The sequence below is a fragment of the Carya illinoinensis genome, chromosome 13 (genome assembly GCF_018687715.1).
Source record: "Carya illinoinensis cultivar Pawnee chromosome 13, C.illinoinensisPawnee_v1, whole genome shotgun sequence".
NCBI lineage: Eukaryota > Viridiplantae > Streptophyta > Magnoliopsida > Fagales > Juglandaceae > Carya > Carya illinoinensis.
This window is the reverse complement of record NC_056764.1, coordinates 8,496,690-8,516,315: the sequence shown is the minus strand read 5'-3', so window position 1 is coordinate 8,516,315 and position 19,626 is coordinate 8,496,690. Positions and strand designations below refer to the sequence as shown.

At 31.5% G+C, this 19,626-nt stretch overlaps 1 protein-coding gene across 1 annotated transcript; it reads right to left on the bottom strand.

The window, feature by feature from the left end:
* Positions 1–11,935: 11,935 nt before the first annotated feature.
* LOC122292709 (transcription factor MYB119-like) lies at positions 11,936–14,815 on the bottom strand. The gene is made up of 3 exons (XM_043101187.1): positions 14,274–14,815; positions 14,029–14,155; positions 11,936–13,093 (listed from the first exon to the last, which is right to left on the bottom strand). Exons 1-3 carry the CDS (start codon positions 14,741–14,743, stop codon positions 12,218–12,220), a joined length of 1,473 nt encoding a protein of 490 aa, XP_042957121.1. The 5' UTR covers positions 14,744–14,815; the 3' UTR covers positions 11,936–12,217.
* Positions 14,816–19,626: the final 4,811 nt, after the last annotated feature.

Below are 19,626 nucleotides of genomic sequence, written 5' to 3'. Positions count from 1 at the left end.
GTTAGTTTATTTACGTGACCAGAGTACATACATTTCCAAGCACTAGGGAAATTCTTTCATTTCTAGTGCATGCAATCAATACTACCCAACATTCTAGAAAACTCATACCTTTGTCCAACTTCTAGTAACCTCGCAATGTCATTGCTGGTTGGAGACCTCAAGTACTCACCCCCAAAGATTGACACAATCGCCTTTACAAATTTCTTCATACTCAATCATGCGGTGCTTTCTCAAATTCTTACATACTCTGTTGAACCCAAGGTTTCAAGATTTGTATAATTATAAATCTACACATAGATTTTGATGATAACAAATGAATTCAAAGAATAAAGAAGTCTCAAATTCAAGTTGTCACATAATGGAGTCAAGCACATCAAGAAAACAAGCATGAGCAAAAATGAAACAAGTTCACATTAAAGTTATAGAGTAATGTTGTAAATCTCTTAAAAATTCGAAATTAGGATTAAGGTTCAAAATTAATATTTTATCATACAGCATTAAAATACATTTTTCACATGTGCATGAATATTTTGAAAATTAAATTTAAAAATTTTGACAGATGATTGATTGTCATCTTTCACATGTGCATACCTTGATTAAAGGGTTGAACTTTGAAAATATTAAAGATGATTGATTGTAATCTTTCACATATGCATGTTTTATTTGAATATTTTCAAAAGTGATTGATTTTTTCTCTTATGCAAAAGGTAGATGATTTTGTTTGAAATATTTGAAAAGTAAAATTTGCTACTTTTGTCATATGCAAAAAGTAAAAGATTAGGTTTAATTTTTTTGAAAAGTAAAGTATGCTCCTTTTATCATATGCCAAAAGTAAAAGATTAGATTTGAAGTTTTTGAAAAATAAATGATGTTGTCTTTGACAATTGAAAAAGAATGACTTTTTATTTGAATTTTTGAAAAGGTGAATGATATTGTATTTGACATGTGAATATTTTTAAATTTGAATATGAGGTCTCATATGCCTATAAATAGATCATTTAAGAGCTTCACATTTACAACATCCAGAGCATACAACATTCATTTAAAGTTTTCATTCTCTCTTCTCTAAGCATCGAGCCTTAATCCTTGTTCATTTTGAGAGATATAGTTTGCGCTGTATTGTTTTTATTTCACTCATTGATGAGTATTTTCTAATAACCTACCCACTATCAGCTCTTCTATCATAAAAAGGGTGTGTATAACCTTTGTGCATGTAGAAAGTGTTCTACACGGGGAATAGTTGAATTACCACGTGTAAGGTGATTGCAAGTATAGAGGGTGTTCTACACGGATCCTTTGTAACGGTGTTGTTCAAATGTGTAATAGGTTTCTATCTCCACTTGAATGAGGTTGAATAGTGAATTTGGGAATCCTCAATGGGTAGCTTGAGGCGAGGACGTAGGCAATGGGGCCGAACCTCGTTAACATACTGAGTTTGCTTCTCTCTTACCCTTACTCTTTATATTTATTGATATTTCATATTTTGTTTATATTTTATATTATATATTTGATTTATAATTGTTATTTTTTTTAATACAACTCAATTCACCCCCCCTCTTGTGTTAGTCATCAAGGCAACAATTGGTATCAGAGCTAGTTGACCTGTAGTGTTTATACAGGCAGATCACTCATGGAAACTCTCGCTTGTGACTGTGTCACCGAAGCAAGACTCTCCAACCATGAGTGACGGTGTACCGGTAGAGACGGTGGCCGGCTAGTCTGGTAGGTACAATTGTTAGGTGACATAGGTATTAGGTATTGCCTATGATCAGTAACAATTGGTATCAGAGCTAAGAGCTCTGTTATAAGATTAACTATCTTTTGAGTTAAGATCTTATGGTTAACATTGCAGCTTCATTTGGTGAAGGTCAATCTAGCTGTCGACTTTCACTCTTTTGTGGAAACAATTACTTATTCTGAAAAGTTAGAATGAGAATATTCCCTCAAGCTTAAGGTCGAAAAATCTGGAAATGCATTGTAAATGGATCTTATATTTCAACAAAAGTAGTTGATGGAGTAAAGGTCAAAAAGGAAGAAGAAGAATTTGATCGTGAAGAAGATAGATTTTATACTTTGAATTTAGCTGCATGAATTTATTATTTAATGCTCTCAATGGAAATGAGTTTAATAGAATAATGACTTGTGCTACGCCAAAAGAAATTTGGGATAACTTGGAAGTTACTTATTAAGGAACCTCGCAAGTTAAGAAATCAAAAATTTATATTCTTACTCATGAATATGAAATATTTAAGATGAATGATGATGAATCTATTTCTAGTATGCACACTCATTTTACTAACATCATAAACAGCTTGACAGCTCTTAGCAAAGTTTATTCTAAGGTGGAGATAGTAAGAAAAATTCTCAACTCTCTACTAAAACACTGGGAATCAAAAGTGACAGTGATTCTTGAAGTAGAGACCTCAAGAAGCTCGAAGTGAATGAACTCATCGGGTCACTTATCACCCATGAGTACACATTGAAAAGAGGAGAAGAAAAAGGAAAGTCAAAGAAGAGCTTGGCACTTAAAGCTGTTCCTCATGAAAGTGAAAGTGATGAAAATGAGGAAAATGAAAATAAAGATGAAAAAGTTGCGATGATAACAAGAAGAATTCAGAGGTTCTTAAAGAAAAATAAAACTCCTCCGATGAAATCCTTCAAAAAGTTTTCCAAGAAAGATTCAGGTAAAAATGACACTTTAATTTATTATAAATGCAATAAGCCAGGTCATATCAAGCCAGATTGTCCTCTGCTAAAGAAAGATCGAAACAAGGGCAAGAAAGCAATGAAAGCTACATGGGATGATGATTCAAGTAACTCAGATAGTGAAACAAGCAATGGAGAATCAGCAAATCTTTGTCTTATGGTTAAAGATGACATTGAGGTAACAAATCTTGATAATATTGAAGATCCTTCGTATGAAGAATTGCAAAATGTTTTAGAAGATGTATATGAGGAATTTGAAAAATTAGGTATCAAGTTTACTGCTTTGAAAAAGAAAAATTCTTCTTTAACAAACGAAATTGATATTTTAAGAAAAGAAAGTATCATTTTGAAATATGAAAATCTTGAGTTGAATAAGAAAAAAACTGATTTAGAAAATATTGTTGAAAACTTTACGAATGGAAAAAGAAATTTTGAAAAATTTCTTGGTAGTCAAAGATGTGTTTTTGATAAGGCAGGCTTGGGATATATGCCAAAACAAAAATACAAACCTTATAAAAATTTCTTTGATAATCCTTCTACATCAAAGACCAATATTCAAAATTCTTTTCATAAAAATAATTTTGTCAAAAAGAGATATTATTATAATCATTCAAGTTTTTTATATATGTCACATGCTATTTGCAATTTCTGTAATAGAAATGGTCATAATTATCATGTTTGTCCTATTAGAAGAAATCATACAATGACTATTAGGTCCATATGGGTACCTAAAAATCTTGTTTCTTCTAATACTAATAAATAAATGACCCAAAGAATTTGGGCACCAAGAAAAATCATTTTAATTATTTTTATAGGTATGCATGAAGTCATCTACAAGCAAAAACAAATGGTTTTTAGATAGTGGATATTCAAGACACATGACGGGAGACAAGACTAAGCTTTTTTATCTTAGATCTAAAGAAGAAGGACACGTGACATTTGGAGATAACTCGAAATGGAAGATTGTGGGAATAGGTAAAATTGGTAATGAATCTTCTCTCATAATTGAAGATGTTCTACTTGTTGAAGGTCTAAAACATAATCTTTTGAGCATAAGTCAATTATGTGATAAACGATTTATAGTTACTTTCAAAATGGATAAGTGCATTATTTTGAATGATCATGATTATAATATTTATTTTATTACTTTTAGAAGCAATAATGTTTATACAATCGATTTTGAAGAAATTAGCTCACAAGATGCTATTTGCTTTTCAGCTCAAAATGAAACTAGCTGGCTATGGCATAGAAGATTAGGTCATGCCAACATGGAACTTATTTCTAAACTTTCAAAAAATGATCTTGTGAGAGGTTTATCAAAAATAAATTTTCTTAAAGATAAAATTTGTGATGCATGCCAATTTGGTAAGCAAATAAAAACTTCTTTTAAAACCAAGAAACATATTTCCACTACTAGACCATTGCAACTGATACACATGGATCTTTTTAGACCAAATAGAGTTGCAAGTTTAGGAGGAAAATATTATGCATTTGTTATTGTTGATGATTTCTCTAGATATACTTGGGTCATCTTTCTTACTCATAAAAATGAGGCACATAATGTCTTTACCAAGTTATGCAAGAGAATTCAAAAAGAAAATGACTATACTATTTCAAGTATTCAAAGTGATAGGGGAAAAGAGTTTATTAATAAAAATATTGAAACATTTTGTGATGAAAATGGTTTTGTACATAATTTTTCTACTCCTCAACAAAATGGGGGTAGTAGAGAGGAAAAATAGATCTCTTCAAGAGATGGCAAGAACAATGTTCAATGAGAACAACTTGCCTAGTTATTTTTGGGCCGAAGCGGTAAGTACTGCATGTTATGTTATAAATAGGATTATGCTAAGATCTAAGTTAGATAAAACCCCATATGAGTTTGGGAATGAGAAAAAGCCCAACATTGGTTACTTTCATGTATTTGGATGCAAATGTTTTATTTTGAATGATAGAGATAATTTAGGCAAGTTTGATGCAAAATATGATGAATGTATCTTTCTTGGGTATTCTACTAATAGTAAAACTTATAGAGTATTCAATAAAAAGACTTTGACTGTACAAGAATCTATGCATACAGTATTTGATGAATCTAATTTTTCACTCTCCAAGAAATCTATTGATGAAGAAACAGGAGGTATAAATAATACGAAAAGTCTCAATCTCAACAAAGAGAACACAATAGAAGAAGTTCAACATAGAACCATCAGAAAATATCATCAAAATTTAATATAAGATGCAACCAAACAGTAAAAATTTATGAAAGATCATCCAGTGGAACAAATTTTAGGAGAACCTTCACAAGGTGTAAGTATTCGATCATCTCTTAGAAATATTTGCAATCATACTGTTTTTCTATCTCAGATTGAACCCAAAAATATTGATGACACACTTCTTGATGAATCTTGGATTCTATCTATGTAAGAAGAGTTGAATCAATTTGAAAAAAATGATGTTTGGACACTTGTTCCTAGACCCAAAAATCATACTATTATTTGAATAAAATGGGTTTTTAAAAACAAGAAAGATGAGTCCGGAGTTATTACTAGAAATAAGGCTTGACTTATAGTCCAAGATTTTAATCAAGAAGAAGAAATCGATTATGATGAGACATATGCACCTGTCGTAAGATTAGAAACTATTCGAATGCTACTTACATATGCTTGTTATAAAGATTTCAAACTTTTTCAAATAGATGTTAAAAATGGTTTTTTAAATGGTTTTATAAATGAAGAGGTATATGTTGAGTAACTTCCAGGTTTTGAAAATCATATTTCTCCAAATCATGTTTTCAAACTCACAAAAGCACTATATAGACTTAAACAAGCTTCTAGAGCTCGGTACAAGAGACTCAGTGGTTTCTTGATTGAAAAAGGTTTTTCAAGAGGAAAAATCGACACAACTCTTTTCATTAAATATGAAAATGATGATATTTTTTTGATTCATATTTATGTTGATGATATAATATTCAGTACTACTAATGAAAATATATGTCAAGTTTTTGCTAAGACTATGCAGGAAGAATTTGAGATGAGCATGATGGGAGAATTTACATTCTTTCTCGGATTGCAAATTAAGCAAACAAAAAGTGGGACATTCATCAATCAATTAAAATATATTAAGAAATTACTAAAAAATTTTGGGATGGAAAGTGCTAAGGAAATTAGAACACCAATGAGCCCATCAACTAAACTTGATAAAGATGAATCCGGTAAGCCAGTTGATTCGAAAATATATAGATGTATGATTGGTAGCTAATTATATTTAACAGCCAGTAAACCAGATATTATGTTTAGTGTATGCTTATGTGCACGCTTTCAATCATTTCCAAAAGAATCACATTTAATTGCAGTTAAGCGCATTCTTAGATATCTTAGTGGTACAATTAATCTAAGGTTATGGTACCCTAAGTACACATCTTTCGATCTAATCAGCTACACGGATGCAGATTATGCTGGCTATAAAATAGATCGAAAAAGCACCAGTGGAGCATGCAATTTCTTAGGTTATGCACTAGTTTCCTGGTTTAGTAAAAAATAAAATTATGTTGCATTATCTACTGCTGAGGCAGAATATGTTGCTGCGGGTAGTTGTTGTGCTCAAGTTCTCTACATGAAATAACAACTTGAAGATTTTAAACTCATGTATAATCACATTCCAATCAAATGTGATAATACAAGTGCTATAAATCTTTCAAAGAACCCAATACAACATTCTAGAACTAAGCATATTGAAATAAGATATCATTTTCTTCGAAATCATGTGCAGAAAGGCGATATAGTACTAGAGTTCACAAACACACACGATCAGTTAGCAGATATTTTCACAAAACCTTTACCAGAAGATATATTATGTATGATCAGAAGATAAATAGGTATGATGCATGCTATGAATATTTCTTAAAAGATAGACCAGAGTCAATAAATAGAAATAGATTTTTTAAATACTTTTACATAAACTTGATATTCTTAGCCTCATGTTTGAGACACTCATTCTCTTCATACAATATCATGTCATTTTTATCCATGGGAACTGGCAAGCGGAATGAAGAATCTAATAAAGATTTCAACTGTTTATTCTTTTGCCGAATGATTCCTTCCCTTGTGTGAGACTCTTGAATAATTCGTTCAAGTACAATAATTTGTTCTTTGAGCTTTTCAACTTCATGATTTTTGGCTTGTAGCCGTTAGGAAAAAGCAACAATAGAGGAAGAGTAGCGAGTCCCAAGACTCACCAAATCATAGATAGCATCAGAATCTGACTTATTAGTCAGATTATTATTTTCTTGCTGCAACATGGCACCAATGGCGGCTGCAGAAAGGACACGAGGTTGAGGTGCAGAATGCCTCATGGATGGATCTAGAGAAATGTTAGAAGAATGAGCCATTGAGAAAAGAATAGAAGGCTTAAAACGAGAATGTTGAAGGAATGTAGATGAGTTATAGAAATGAGAAGAAAACTTGATGCGGATGGGATGAACCTTAAGACTGATTTTATAGAGATAGCATAAAGAACCAGACGGGCTATCATCCAAGTCAAAGAGCAATGTGATTTGTTTTTTCCGATCGGTGAAAATGACATTTTTTAGAAACTTGGAGCCTTCAATCTTGTTTGTCAATAAAATCAGGCGATTTTTTCAAATTTCCAGCCACACTTGTCGGGGCACGGACGGATTTTTTTTTCAACTATCTACAATTTAAGCATCGTTTTCTTTAGTCCATTTACTTGCTGCGGATCCTTTTTAATGATGTCAAAAATGGGAGAAGTGTTAAACTAGAATATTAATATTTTTTGAATTGCTAAACTTGTTATATATGTTTGAAATTATATTTATACTTTTGCTTGAAAAACTAACGCACATTCTCAGGGGGAGCTTAAGTATTAATACAGGTTTCAGATTCTATCAAGTATTTGTCATCATTAAAAAGGGGGAGATTGTTGAACCCAATGTTTCAAGATTTGTGTAATTATAAATCTACACATAGATTTTGATGATAACAAATGAATTTAAAGAATAAAAAAGTCTCAAACTCAAGTTGCCTACACAATGGAGTCAAGCACATCAAGGAAACAAGCATGAGCAAGAATGGAACAAGTTCATATTAAAGTTATAGAGTAATGTTGTAAATCTCTTAAAAATTCGAAATTAGGATTAAGGTTCAAAATTAATATTTTATCATAAAGCATTAAAATACATTTTCCACATGTGCATGAATATTTTGAAAATTAAATTTAAAAATTTTGAAAGATGATTGATTGTCATCTTTCACATGTGCATACCTTGATTAAAGGGTTGAACTTTGAAAATATTAAAGATGATTGATTGTAGTCTTTCACATGTGCATGTTTTATTTGAATATTTTCAAAAGTGATTGATTTTTTTTTTTAACTTATGCAAAAGGTAGATGATTTTGTTTGAAATATTTGAAAAGTAAAGTGTGCTCCTTTTGTCATATACAAAAAGTAAAAAATTATGTTTGATTTTTTTGAAAAATAAAGTGTGCTCCTTTTGTCATATGACAAAAGTAAAAGATTAGATTTGAAATTTTTGAAAAATGAATGATGTTGTATTTGACAATTGAAAAAGAAGAACCTTTTATTTGAATTTTTTAAAAAAGTGAATGATGTTGTTTTTGACATGTGAATCTTTTTAAATTTGAATATGAGGTCTCATATGCCTATAAATATATCATTTGAGAGTTTCACATTTACAACATCCAGAACATACAACATTCGTTCAAAACTTTCATTCTCTCTTCTCTAAGCATTGAGCCTTAATCTTTGTTCATTTTGAGAGATATAGTTTGCGTTGTATTATTTTTATTTCACTCATTGAGGAGTGTTTTCTGATAACCTACTCACTATCAGCTCTTGTATTAGAAAAAGGGTGTGTATAACCCTTGTGCGTGTAGAAAGTGTTCTACATGGGGAATAGTTGAATCACCACGTGTAAGGTGATTGCAATTGTAGAGGGTGTTCTACACGGATCTTTTGTAGCGGTATTGTTCAAATGTGTAATAGGTTTCTATCTCCACCTGAAGAAGGTTGAATAGTAAATTTGGGAATCCTCAAGGGGTAACTTGAGGCGAGGGCGTAGGCAGTGAGGCCGAACCTCGTTAACATACTGAGTTTGCTTCTCTCTTACCCTTACTCTTTATATTTATTACTATTTCATATTTTGTTTATATTTTATATTATATCTTTGATTTATAATTGTTATTTTTTTTTAATACAACTCAATTCACTCCCCTTGTGTTAGTCATCTGGGCAACATACTCATCTTTAAGATTTGTCGTTACCCTATATGTAAGCATCCTAATTGCTACAGTCATCTTTTGAAGGAAAGACAATCCAAGCTTCTCACTGGCGTCTCTCTTTTGGACAAAATAATCATCATGAGTTTCAACAGTAAAATGTATGCGTAAAAAAAGATCACAACTCATTCGAAATCTCCTCCTAAAAATGTTTGGCAGATATATTGGCAGTCGAGCAAAATAATCATTCCAAAGACATTCATGACCTTCCAATGGATTGCGTCGGATGAACATACGAGGTTGAGAATTAGGACGACGTGAAGAAGATGCTCCCTCGGCTACATGTCGTTCTCTATGTAGAGTCATTGCTTCTATCATACAATTCTCATGATCGAAATAATTTTCGTCTAACATATGAAAAGTATTTAGAAAGGGATCCATAGGGAATTGAGAGAAAAAATGTGAAGAATTGGAAGAAGAAATATAGATTTTTGATGAGTGAGAAGTAGTTAATGGACGGATCTATTTATAGGGTTTAATCCAAGACTATTAGCTACACCTAAAAATCTTGGTAAAAGAGAGTTGTTGGCCACATCTACATATTGGTTTGAAGAATTATGGATATGAATGTTGGGTGTTGAGCATAGTGAAATGAATGTGTTTGACTGTGAATAGAATTGTAGATGTCAAGTTTGGATAGAGAAGAAGAGTTTGTGGAAGGGTTTGTTAGTTTCAAGAATTGTAGATGCAAATATTGGTTAGAATAAATATTAGCATAGTATAATTATTGAATGAACAAATTGTAGATGTGTTTATTGGTTCCTCAAATTATTATATATACGATTGTTAGGAAGAAGAATGGTTGGCAAAATGTATTTGTTGGGTAATTAGGTTGAGGAAAAAAATTAGTTGGAATAGGGGTGTAAATTTTAACCTGAAAACCGGCCCGGACCGGACCGGTTGTGCCGGTTTTGAACCGGTCCGGTCCGGAACCGGTTTCATAAAATGAAAAACCGGCCGGAACCGATCCGGTTTCGGTTCCGGCCATTTGTAGACCGGACCTGACCGGTACTATTTAATATGTGTATATTTTTTTATTTATTTAATGTTATATGTTATATATTTTATATTATATATAATTTTGTATATATAATATATAATAATATAAATTATAATTATATATAAGATAGTGTTATTTTAATTTATAAAATAAAAGTTTAATCTCAAACATGAAAATTTAATTGATCATATGCTTTAAATATATAATATTATAAATATATATTATTTATTAATAACATTTTATCATAGATTCATAAGAAGTAAGAACCTAAAAAGAAAGAAAATCACTCAAATATTATTACTAAATTTTAATGGCCTAATACACTTAAAACTCTTTATATTTTTTTTTATAAGTACATAAGATATTAGTAGATAAATATAAATTATATATATTAGCATATAATTTATATAAAGCCATACCAAATCTATACTAATAGCATAAATTTTTTACATAGCACTTTTTTTTTTGCATAGCAGTCTTTTTATATAGTAGTTTTTTTTTAAGTAGAATTTTTTGACATAGCAGTTTTTTTTTTTTTATAAACAGATTTTTTTATAATAAATATATATTTTATTAAAACTGGAAAACCCGACCGAACCGGACCGGAAACCGGTAAAACCGGAATACCGGTTTAGGAGGGTAATCGGTGCGTAATCGGTTTTGAAAAATGTAAAACCGGTACCTACCGGTTCGGTCCTAGATTTTGTCTAAAACTGGACCGAACCGGACCGGTTACACCCCTAGTTGGGAATCAATAATTTAAGTATCAAATTAAATTATTAATGTACATATGGTTAGTGTAATTGCAAAATATGAAATAAAAATTAATATGATTATTAAAAAAATAATATTATATTATTATTTTGATAAATCCAATATGGGATTATGGATAGAAAGGTTTTGGATTTAGGAAAAACTTATACCTTTCATCAAATTTTAATGATGGGTTTGATTAAACCAATATGAATGCTCTAGCACTAGCATTGGTTTCTCAATATACATCTTCAAAATTATATCTTTTAAAATTGATTTTGCATATAAAGAAAAACTCTCACATTAGATTATGCATCTTTGAACCAATTAATAATAAAATATTATTTTTTTCTTAAAATTATTATTTATATATATTTTACAATTAGCACAATGTGCTCAAAAATAACAATTCCATATATTTAAATATTATCAATTTCATATATCAAAATGATCAATTTTATCAATAAATATTAATATATACTAAAAAATATTTTGTATTATTAACTTAATACAAATTTCACAGAATTGATTTTAATGGATAAGAGAGAGAAAAAATAGTAAAATAATATTTGAAGACTGAATGGTACTCCTTCAAACTTAAAGAAATATTATATATAGCTATGGAAAATTTTAAAGATGAATAATTTAATATAGATCAATTTAGAGCCATATTATACAAATATAAAGATGAATATAAAAATTCATAAATCATTACCAATGCTCTAAATTAACATAAAATTTTCTTCACAAAATACTATGCAATCTTTAATTGCTCAACGTAAAAAGAAAAAAGAACGCGAAAATAATTAATTTTTTAGTAATTAGCCCATTAAACTACGGCCTACACTGACCAGCTAAGAATATGTGATAACTAACTAAAGTATTAAATGATGAGTCTTTCGTAGAAGTTTGTGTAAAAACAATTGTCCGTACTTGATCTGCAAGTCCTTTTGCGTTGCACGCAGTTTCCATTTTACCCCCCAAAAAATATATGTTCAGGACATTTCTATCAGTTTCTTCGTGTTGACCAAATTCTCGTCAACAATCAGAAGCTCTGAAGCTAGCTGTTGAAAAGGGAAGAAAAAGAAGACGTAACAGAAAATTAGAAACGGAAACAAGAACTAGTACTCCCTGTAAAATGATTGCAGTCCAGCTAGAAAACTAAAACCAAACGCCAATATTTTTGTTCACAATCTACCAACGAAGTAGCACCATTACTACAGCCATATAAAACCTAGAGAAAGAAACGCTCAGCACACTAAAACACACTCCAACATCGTCACTTTTCTCAAGTGTCAACAGCCCAACAGCTAATGTCCCTGTCGCAAATTTCTTTAAATGACATTTCAATATCCCTAGCCCCATTAATTCAGAGTTAATATATTAGTGGCTCTCCAAATTAGTCTTGAAGATGGACACCAACAAACTCTTACTATGTAGCCCACTAAGCAAGAAACACGCTACTGTTACTGCCCTGAGACAAATGCGAATTTAAAGCGACAAACTCTATCAAATCCATCTCCTTCATGCTGCCGTTCGAAGAGTATGCTTGGTTAGTCAGCAAGTCCATGTTCAGGTTGTTGTCGTAGCAGTAGCTGTAATCATTGGATAGCAAAGAATTGGCAGTGCCATTCAGCAGGTACGAGAGGTAGACGTCAGAATGCAAGTGGGTCGTCGCGGGGGCACCGGTATCTATAGTTTGGAGTTTGTTGTTCTTCTGCAAGTTTGGGTTCGAAGTGAATGATGCAAGACCAGTACCGGATTCCACAACGTCAGTGGGAGAATCCTGAAAGGGATCGACATGAAACGTTTCAGCTACCATCTGAGCTGTGACTTTAGTACTGTCGTCAACAGGTGGCTGATCGTAATGGTTTGCAAAAAGGTTTTGCATGAAGAGTAGCTCCTCATCATATGTTTGAGAAATCAATGTGGGCGCGTCACAATATTGGGAGCTCGACTCTGATAGTTCCGGGAGGAAATAGTTGAATTTGGTTGATGGGTCTTCGCCGGAGAGGGTTGAACTGGTGGGGGTGGTGATGTTTCCAATAGCGGCGTCGGCGGTAGAAGTTTTACTGTTCAGAGTCTTGCTTTTGATATAGTCTTGAAGCAGAGAAGAGTACTGGGGCTTTCCTTTTTGACTCATCTCTGTCGGTTTGTTCTTTCTCCTTGAATTCTGCCTTCTCTTCGTGGCATTCCAATGATTCTTTATTGCATTTTCTGTTCTTCCGGGAATGCACTTAGCGATCTCGGCCCATCTGTTTCCGACCTTCGCATGAGCTTCAACCAGTAACCTCTCCTCCTCTTCACTCCAGCTATCCTTCTAAACATCAAGACAAAGACAACGCTTGCCAGTGTCAGTACTTTTGCATATATTATGGGGATTACTTTTATAACGGTACTAAAAATGCATTCTGGCCTGCTTGCGCGGATATTCAAAATCACATGAAATTAATTCAACGCTAAACGCGAGTACTGTTCACGTATATGGAAGAAGAAACGTGAAGGTGCAAATTGCGAAAAAAAAACGCCTGACCTGGATAGGTATGAGAAATTAATGACATATAAAAATAAATTAACGCTATATACTTTTTAACTACAAAAAGAAGAAGAAGAAGAAGAAGATACAGATCGAAGGAAAATGCAAGATTTAAGCGATCTAGCTAGTTAGGCTTACATGAGCTTGTGATTGCTATGTAAATCTAAACCCAAAGATCATATATATATATATATATATATATATATAAAGATTTTATATATTCATTAACATTGGATGAGAAATAAGCATGTAATAAATAATTATTTAATAGTAATAAATTATGTGTCACATCTTATTTAGTGGGATATATAGTAGTATGATGTATAGAATTTTCCTATATGTATAATACTCTTTGCTGAATGGAAATGTAGTTTTGCATGAATTAAAAGAAAAAAAATTAGGAGATCTGAAGATAAGCACAAATAGATCTCTTAGATAGATCCTTTACATGAGTCTGAGTCTCATGTATCTTTGCCAATGCCTAGGAATATTTAACTTTAGATTGTAACATAAGTAAAATAAAGCTGAAATCTATGGTTTTTCTTGTCAAAATTAATTAATGATCATTGGTTATATATCAAATCTTGGGATTTTAGACAAGTAGTTTTCGGTTCTTAGATACCCCCATAAAGGCCTAAAAGTCTTAAATCATTGCTTGATTTAGATAAAAACATGCATAAAAGATGAACAAATTAATCATGTGCAAAACGAGAGGAAACCTTTATATCTGGGCGCAAATGATTATGCCATCTCTCGCGACACTGCTTACCAGCTCTTCCAACCAGCTTCTCTGCTATCTGTGCCCATTTTCTCATTCCATATTGCTTCACCAACTTGATTAGTTTCCTGAAGAACAAGAAAGAAAAAACCTAAAATATATGTCCGAGAGTACGAGAAGCAAAGATATACTAGTTTGGAAAAAGTCAGTGAAAAAAAATATATCATCTAAATGTTTTGGGATCACCTGTCTTCTTCATCTGTCCATTGTCCCTTGATTAAAGCTTCAGAAGATCCTTTTTTAGCATTCTTCCCCGGGCCTTTAGAACTCTTGTTTCCTGTAACTTTCACTTCTTGTTTCAACCCGGCCAGGATAGGGATTTTCTCATATATCCAATTCAGAGGCTCTTCATCCACAAAAAACGCGTCAGCAAAGCAAACCTCTGGATTAATATTCGGACAGGAAAACCCGCCACCAATTGCATCCCTGTACGGGGTAAAACTGCCTAAGCCGGTGTCAGAAATAAGTATTTCTTTGTTCTTTGCATGGACGTTCTGAGCCTGCTGCTGAGAGAAATGGTGGTTGTGATCACCATACTGCAGGAACCTATCTATGGCTGTGAATGGAAGATCGGGCCGACATATGGAAGGGTTTCTTTGTGAATTCCCATAGCAAGTACCTAATTCCCCACCACCACCTTCTCCTCCACCTTCCATTAGAGGAGCTTCAAGGAGATTGAAAACTAGAGGGAAAAGGTCTATCTAGGCTTGATTTTTGGGAAGTTTTTGTGGGTTTTTTCGCTTAACTTGTGAGAATTAACACCCCATAACAAGAGCTGGACAAGAATCAAGAAGCTTATACCAAGCCTTGTAATGAGCCACATGGCATAATAGCCGTTGATCTTGGGCTAAATCCAACGGTTGAGAATTGGAGTTGAGTGTAACTCCTGAGCTTCCTCCCTCAGACAAAAGTAGAAAGGAGGGGGAGAGATTGGTGGCTTTGTCATTAAACCCATTATTATTATTATTAATTGAATTATTAATTTAGATATAAAAATTGCAAATACTTGTGAAATTTGGGAGTAACTCAACATACTTGTAATTTTGGCACCATATATGTTGAAAAGACGAATTATATCATGACCCCTGGCTGTTTTAGACAGATTTTTTATGAGGGTGATTTTGATATACATCAATGACATCATACATACCAAAAAAAAAAACAAAAGAGGAGGTTCCAATTATTAAAATGAAAATAAATGATGGCGGTTATTTGAGAAAATTAATTGAGATTTATTAGAGTGAGGAAATTTGGGAGAATTCTAAGACCTTGTTTTTCAATTGCTTGGATGGCTGCTAATTGCCTGCAAATTGCATCATGTGGAGGATGATATTGTGTGTGTGTGTGTGTGTGTGTGTGTGTGTGTGTGTGTATAACCTAGCTATATATTTCATTCTTTTCTTTTTAAAACTTGTTCTTTATTTTTATAGTTCCTTATAATTAATTTCACACGCATATGAATCAATTTAATTTGCTTGTTGAATGAGCCACACTGGGTCATGACATTGGAACTGAGAATGATGCCCCTTATTTTGACCGATATTGTATTTTTTTTATTTAATGATTAAGGAATGAATTATTAGTTAATTGGTATATTTTTATTTTTTAAAAATCTTTAAAGATATTAAAAAAATATTTCTATTTTTGACCTCTAGCATTATCCCGTGACATTAATCCAGAATTCAAAACTTTGACCTCAAAATATAGTAACGGTTTATATATTTAAGTACTCTTTCTAAGGGTTTTTAAGTGCAAAATGTCATAAGGGTATATAACATATTGTTAATACAAGCAGCTTTTTCAATATTTTCCTTATTTTGGTCGAGTTTAATAGATAAAATATTTAAATTCAGATTTAGATTTCAAATCAAGCATGACTTCATGAAATCTAAATTTTAATATGTTATCCAAGTAATAGTAGATTTGGATTATGAAGATCCAAATCCAAATCCTCCTCTCCAAATGATCATGCCATGCATCCAAGCACGTACACCATATATGCATTGGCGTATTAATTAAGACCCACCCACATTATATTGTTTTAAGGTAGAGAAGAGATCAATTACAATATTTTTTGGGTAAGAAATTAGGAGATTAATTAGCTGAAAAAAGTTACTTCCAAGATAACAGATGCTATCCTGACTACTTAGATATTGTAAACACTACATACAAAATATCTCTTAATTTACACCTTTTCTATTATATATATGAAGGAAAGAAGGATTCAGATTTCTATAATTTCTATTTGAAATCTAGTGTGTAGAGTGTTGGGAACGATAAGAAGAAAAAATTAAAGTAAAAAATGAAATCAATCATACATAAACACAATATTTATATGGTTTAACAATGTGCTTGCGTCCATAAAACTGTAGACAATTTTATTTTTTTACAAATCAAATACACTGTGCAGCAATACACTATACAATTGTACGAAAATACAATATATATATATATATAATATGTGTATGTGCGCGCGCCCCCCATGGTTAAACCCTAATTAGGATAATTAGCACATAAATCTTAATTAGGGATTGGGTAGAACCGGTTCAAGAGCTGTACCGAATCATCAAAACAAATTTCGGGACAAAATTAGCTCAGCCCAAACCTCATTAAAAATCTACCAAAAGCCGCAACAAACTCTTCGGGTTGGGTCATAAAATTGAACCGCCACAAAACAAAATCAAACTCTACACAACATGGAGCAATGGGAGAGATATGCACATAATATGTTACAGAATATTTATTTACCATTAAATATTGTAGCAATTATATTGGCATGGACAACAATAATTTTTTAAGACATACTAAATAGTAAATAAGACTCAAAAGTGTTATATTTCTACTAAGAGCTTGTAGCTCAGATGGCATAAGATCCAGCCTCCATAAGAGAGGTCTTGGGTTCAATCCCCCTCACCGAATCTCCCAAATAAATAAATAAAGTGTTATATTTCTTTCTTCCACTCTAGATTACTCAGAGTTTAAATCAAATCATGCATGTCATATCAGTTTGTGGAATTATTTTTCTGTAATCTATTTGTAATTAGAGTATTTTTCAAAAAAAAAAATTATAGTACCCTAGGATGTAGTGTGAGCTAATCATTTTTCGATGCTTGTCGGATGAGAGAACTATCCGCAAAGGGATTAATTGATTGGTTGTAAAGCTTAATTAATAATCCTATATATATATACACATATGATCAACATGATGCTAAAGCCTGATTAAAGATACCCTCGTGACGAGTAAAGTTGTTACCATGCTCCAATCCGTGAAGAGGATTCCGGGACATGTTAGAAATATGTAGGGAAATATGTGAGACGTGTAGTTTTTCATGAATAAAATAAAGAAAAATGATATTTATAATTTTAGAATATACAAATATTGCATATTCTTTTTTAAAAAGTGAATAAATATCATGAGACGTACATGAAAAAAATATTTTTATAATAATAAATTCTATTTTTTTTTTTTTCAAAAAGAATACATTGTGTTTATGCATATTATGATTGTATCTACTATTATTCTTAATTTTATACTATTATAAAGGTCATGTTGTAGTTTTATATATACATGTATATATATAGACACTCGTGAGTTATGTGTCGACTCCCTGGTGGTAGCTAATTTGTAATTATGTTAGTATTATTTTGAAATGAAAAAAAAAACTATAAACTAGTACACTCATCTTATTTTTATCTTTTTTTTTTATGATGATGTGGCATTAATTATCAAACTCTTAGCTTTTGTATTCTAAAAATTAAAAACTAATTTAATGATTGATTAGAACCATTATTTGTTGAGTAGTGTTATTTGAAGGTATTTATATTTTATATCACTCACCATCTATATAATATAATTTGATTTGTAAAATTTAAATTTTAAAATTCAAGAAATGCTATTCATCATCCACACATCACACATATGATTTATTATTTTTATTATTTTATTTAAACATAAATGAATAATGTTATATCCATAAAGTCGTGAAGCGTGCAAGTGTTGTGCAGTCACAGAGTGAGATCTATTATTAAAAAATTAATTTTTTTATATAAATTTTATATTTATTTATTATTATAAAATAATTACACGATACTTAGATACTCATTATTATTAATAATGTCATTTCTCATTCTCGTCATCTATTTAGGGTGATAAAAAGTAGAACGAGCGGTAAAGCATAAATATCAGAATGAATCCTAACTCAGAACTCTTAACCCTTAGTTGAGGCCTAACCTCAAAGCCCAAATATCTGTTTTGCAAAAGAATCTCCAACAACTTTCTGTGTCTCGATCGAGAGAGTCGGTCCAAAGAATGATTGGTGTAACTGCCAAACAAGTTGGGCCGTACTTAAAATATCATAACTCTCTTCCCCACATGACATAACACTCGTGTCATTAGGTTTTTGTAAGATCATTTAGATAATATAAATCGAAAATGCCTTTTTTTCTCGAGAAAGATTTTAAAAAGTAATAAAAACAAAAATTGGGAAAAGTGGTAAGGATTTGTTTAGAGCGGTGAAGAGAGGAGGAGGCATGGGAGGAACATGGGCAATGAAAGTTGCTCCATAATCGAGTCCTTCACTTCACGTGAAAAACTGTCATTTTCTGCTTGGCGAAACTTAATCCCAAGTACCGTGGGATGCATGTGCTTCATACAACAGTTGTTTTCTCAATTAATGCTGTCTGCATTGGCACTCATTTGAATCAAAACCGAAGACCTGACTAAGTTTTGACCAATGGAGGATCGGTCTCTATGAGATAGACGGACGTACGTCTCTAGTTATTGATACAACTCTGGGTTCTACACAAGCGAGAGACAAATACATCAAGTGGCTATATAATATCTAAAAAGTACAAGAGTAATGTTATATATAGTCGTGGAATGCATAAGTATTATGCAGTTATTTTGAAAAAGAGTTGAATCTACTATTAAAAAATTAATTTCTTTTTACATGGATCCTGTATTTATTTACTTTATTTAAAGTGATTGTACAACGTTTGTGCAATGACGATTATAACTATCATTTATCAAAATATAATATTATTAAAAAAAATTCACTCCAACAATTATAAATTTTGTGAGATCCTAATCAACGTATGTCTCTCTCACCCTAAATCTTAGAATTGGGTGGAGAACGATCCAATGATTTAAGTCTTAGATGGAGATGATTAATTCTATTTACATCTTCTTTTGCACAATAATATAAAAGACTAAGGCTCTATTTAGATATTAACAATATCTGAAATGATATGTAAATAGTAATTAAATAATTTATGAATAATAATAAAATAGTAGTGAATAGTAATGAAGTAACCTGGTAATATTTTATAACAGTTGTATTCTCAAACAAATCTTAAGAGATAATATCAGACATTCATTCACCTTTTTTTGCCGTGAATGTTTCAACGGTCGAACGGGAGTTACGTTATATATCACATTATTATATAATTTTATTCTTGTATTTTGCAGTTATGAAATGTGTAAGCGCTGTACAATCTCTTTTAAAAAAATAAATAAATATGATATTCACATAAAAAATTA

Coding starts and splice junctions, on each gene's coding strand:
- LOC122292709 (XM_043101187.1), bottom strand. CDS start 14,743: ATGGAAGGTGGAGGAGAAGGTGGTGGTGGGGAATTAGGTACTTGCTAT. Junction 14,156..14,273: donor TGGACAGATGAAGAAGACAG/GTGATCCCAAAA, acceptor CTTGTTCTTCAG/GAAACTAATCAAGTTGGTGA. Junction 13,094..14,028: donor ATTTGCGCCCAGATATAAAG/GTTTCCTCTCGT, acceptor CTTGATGTTTAG/AAGGATAGCTGGAGTGAAGA.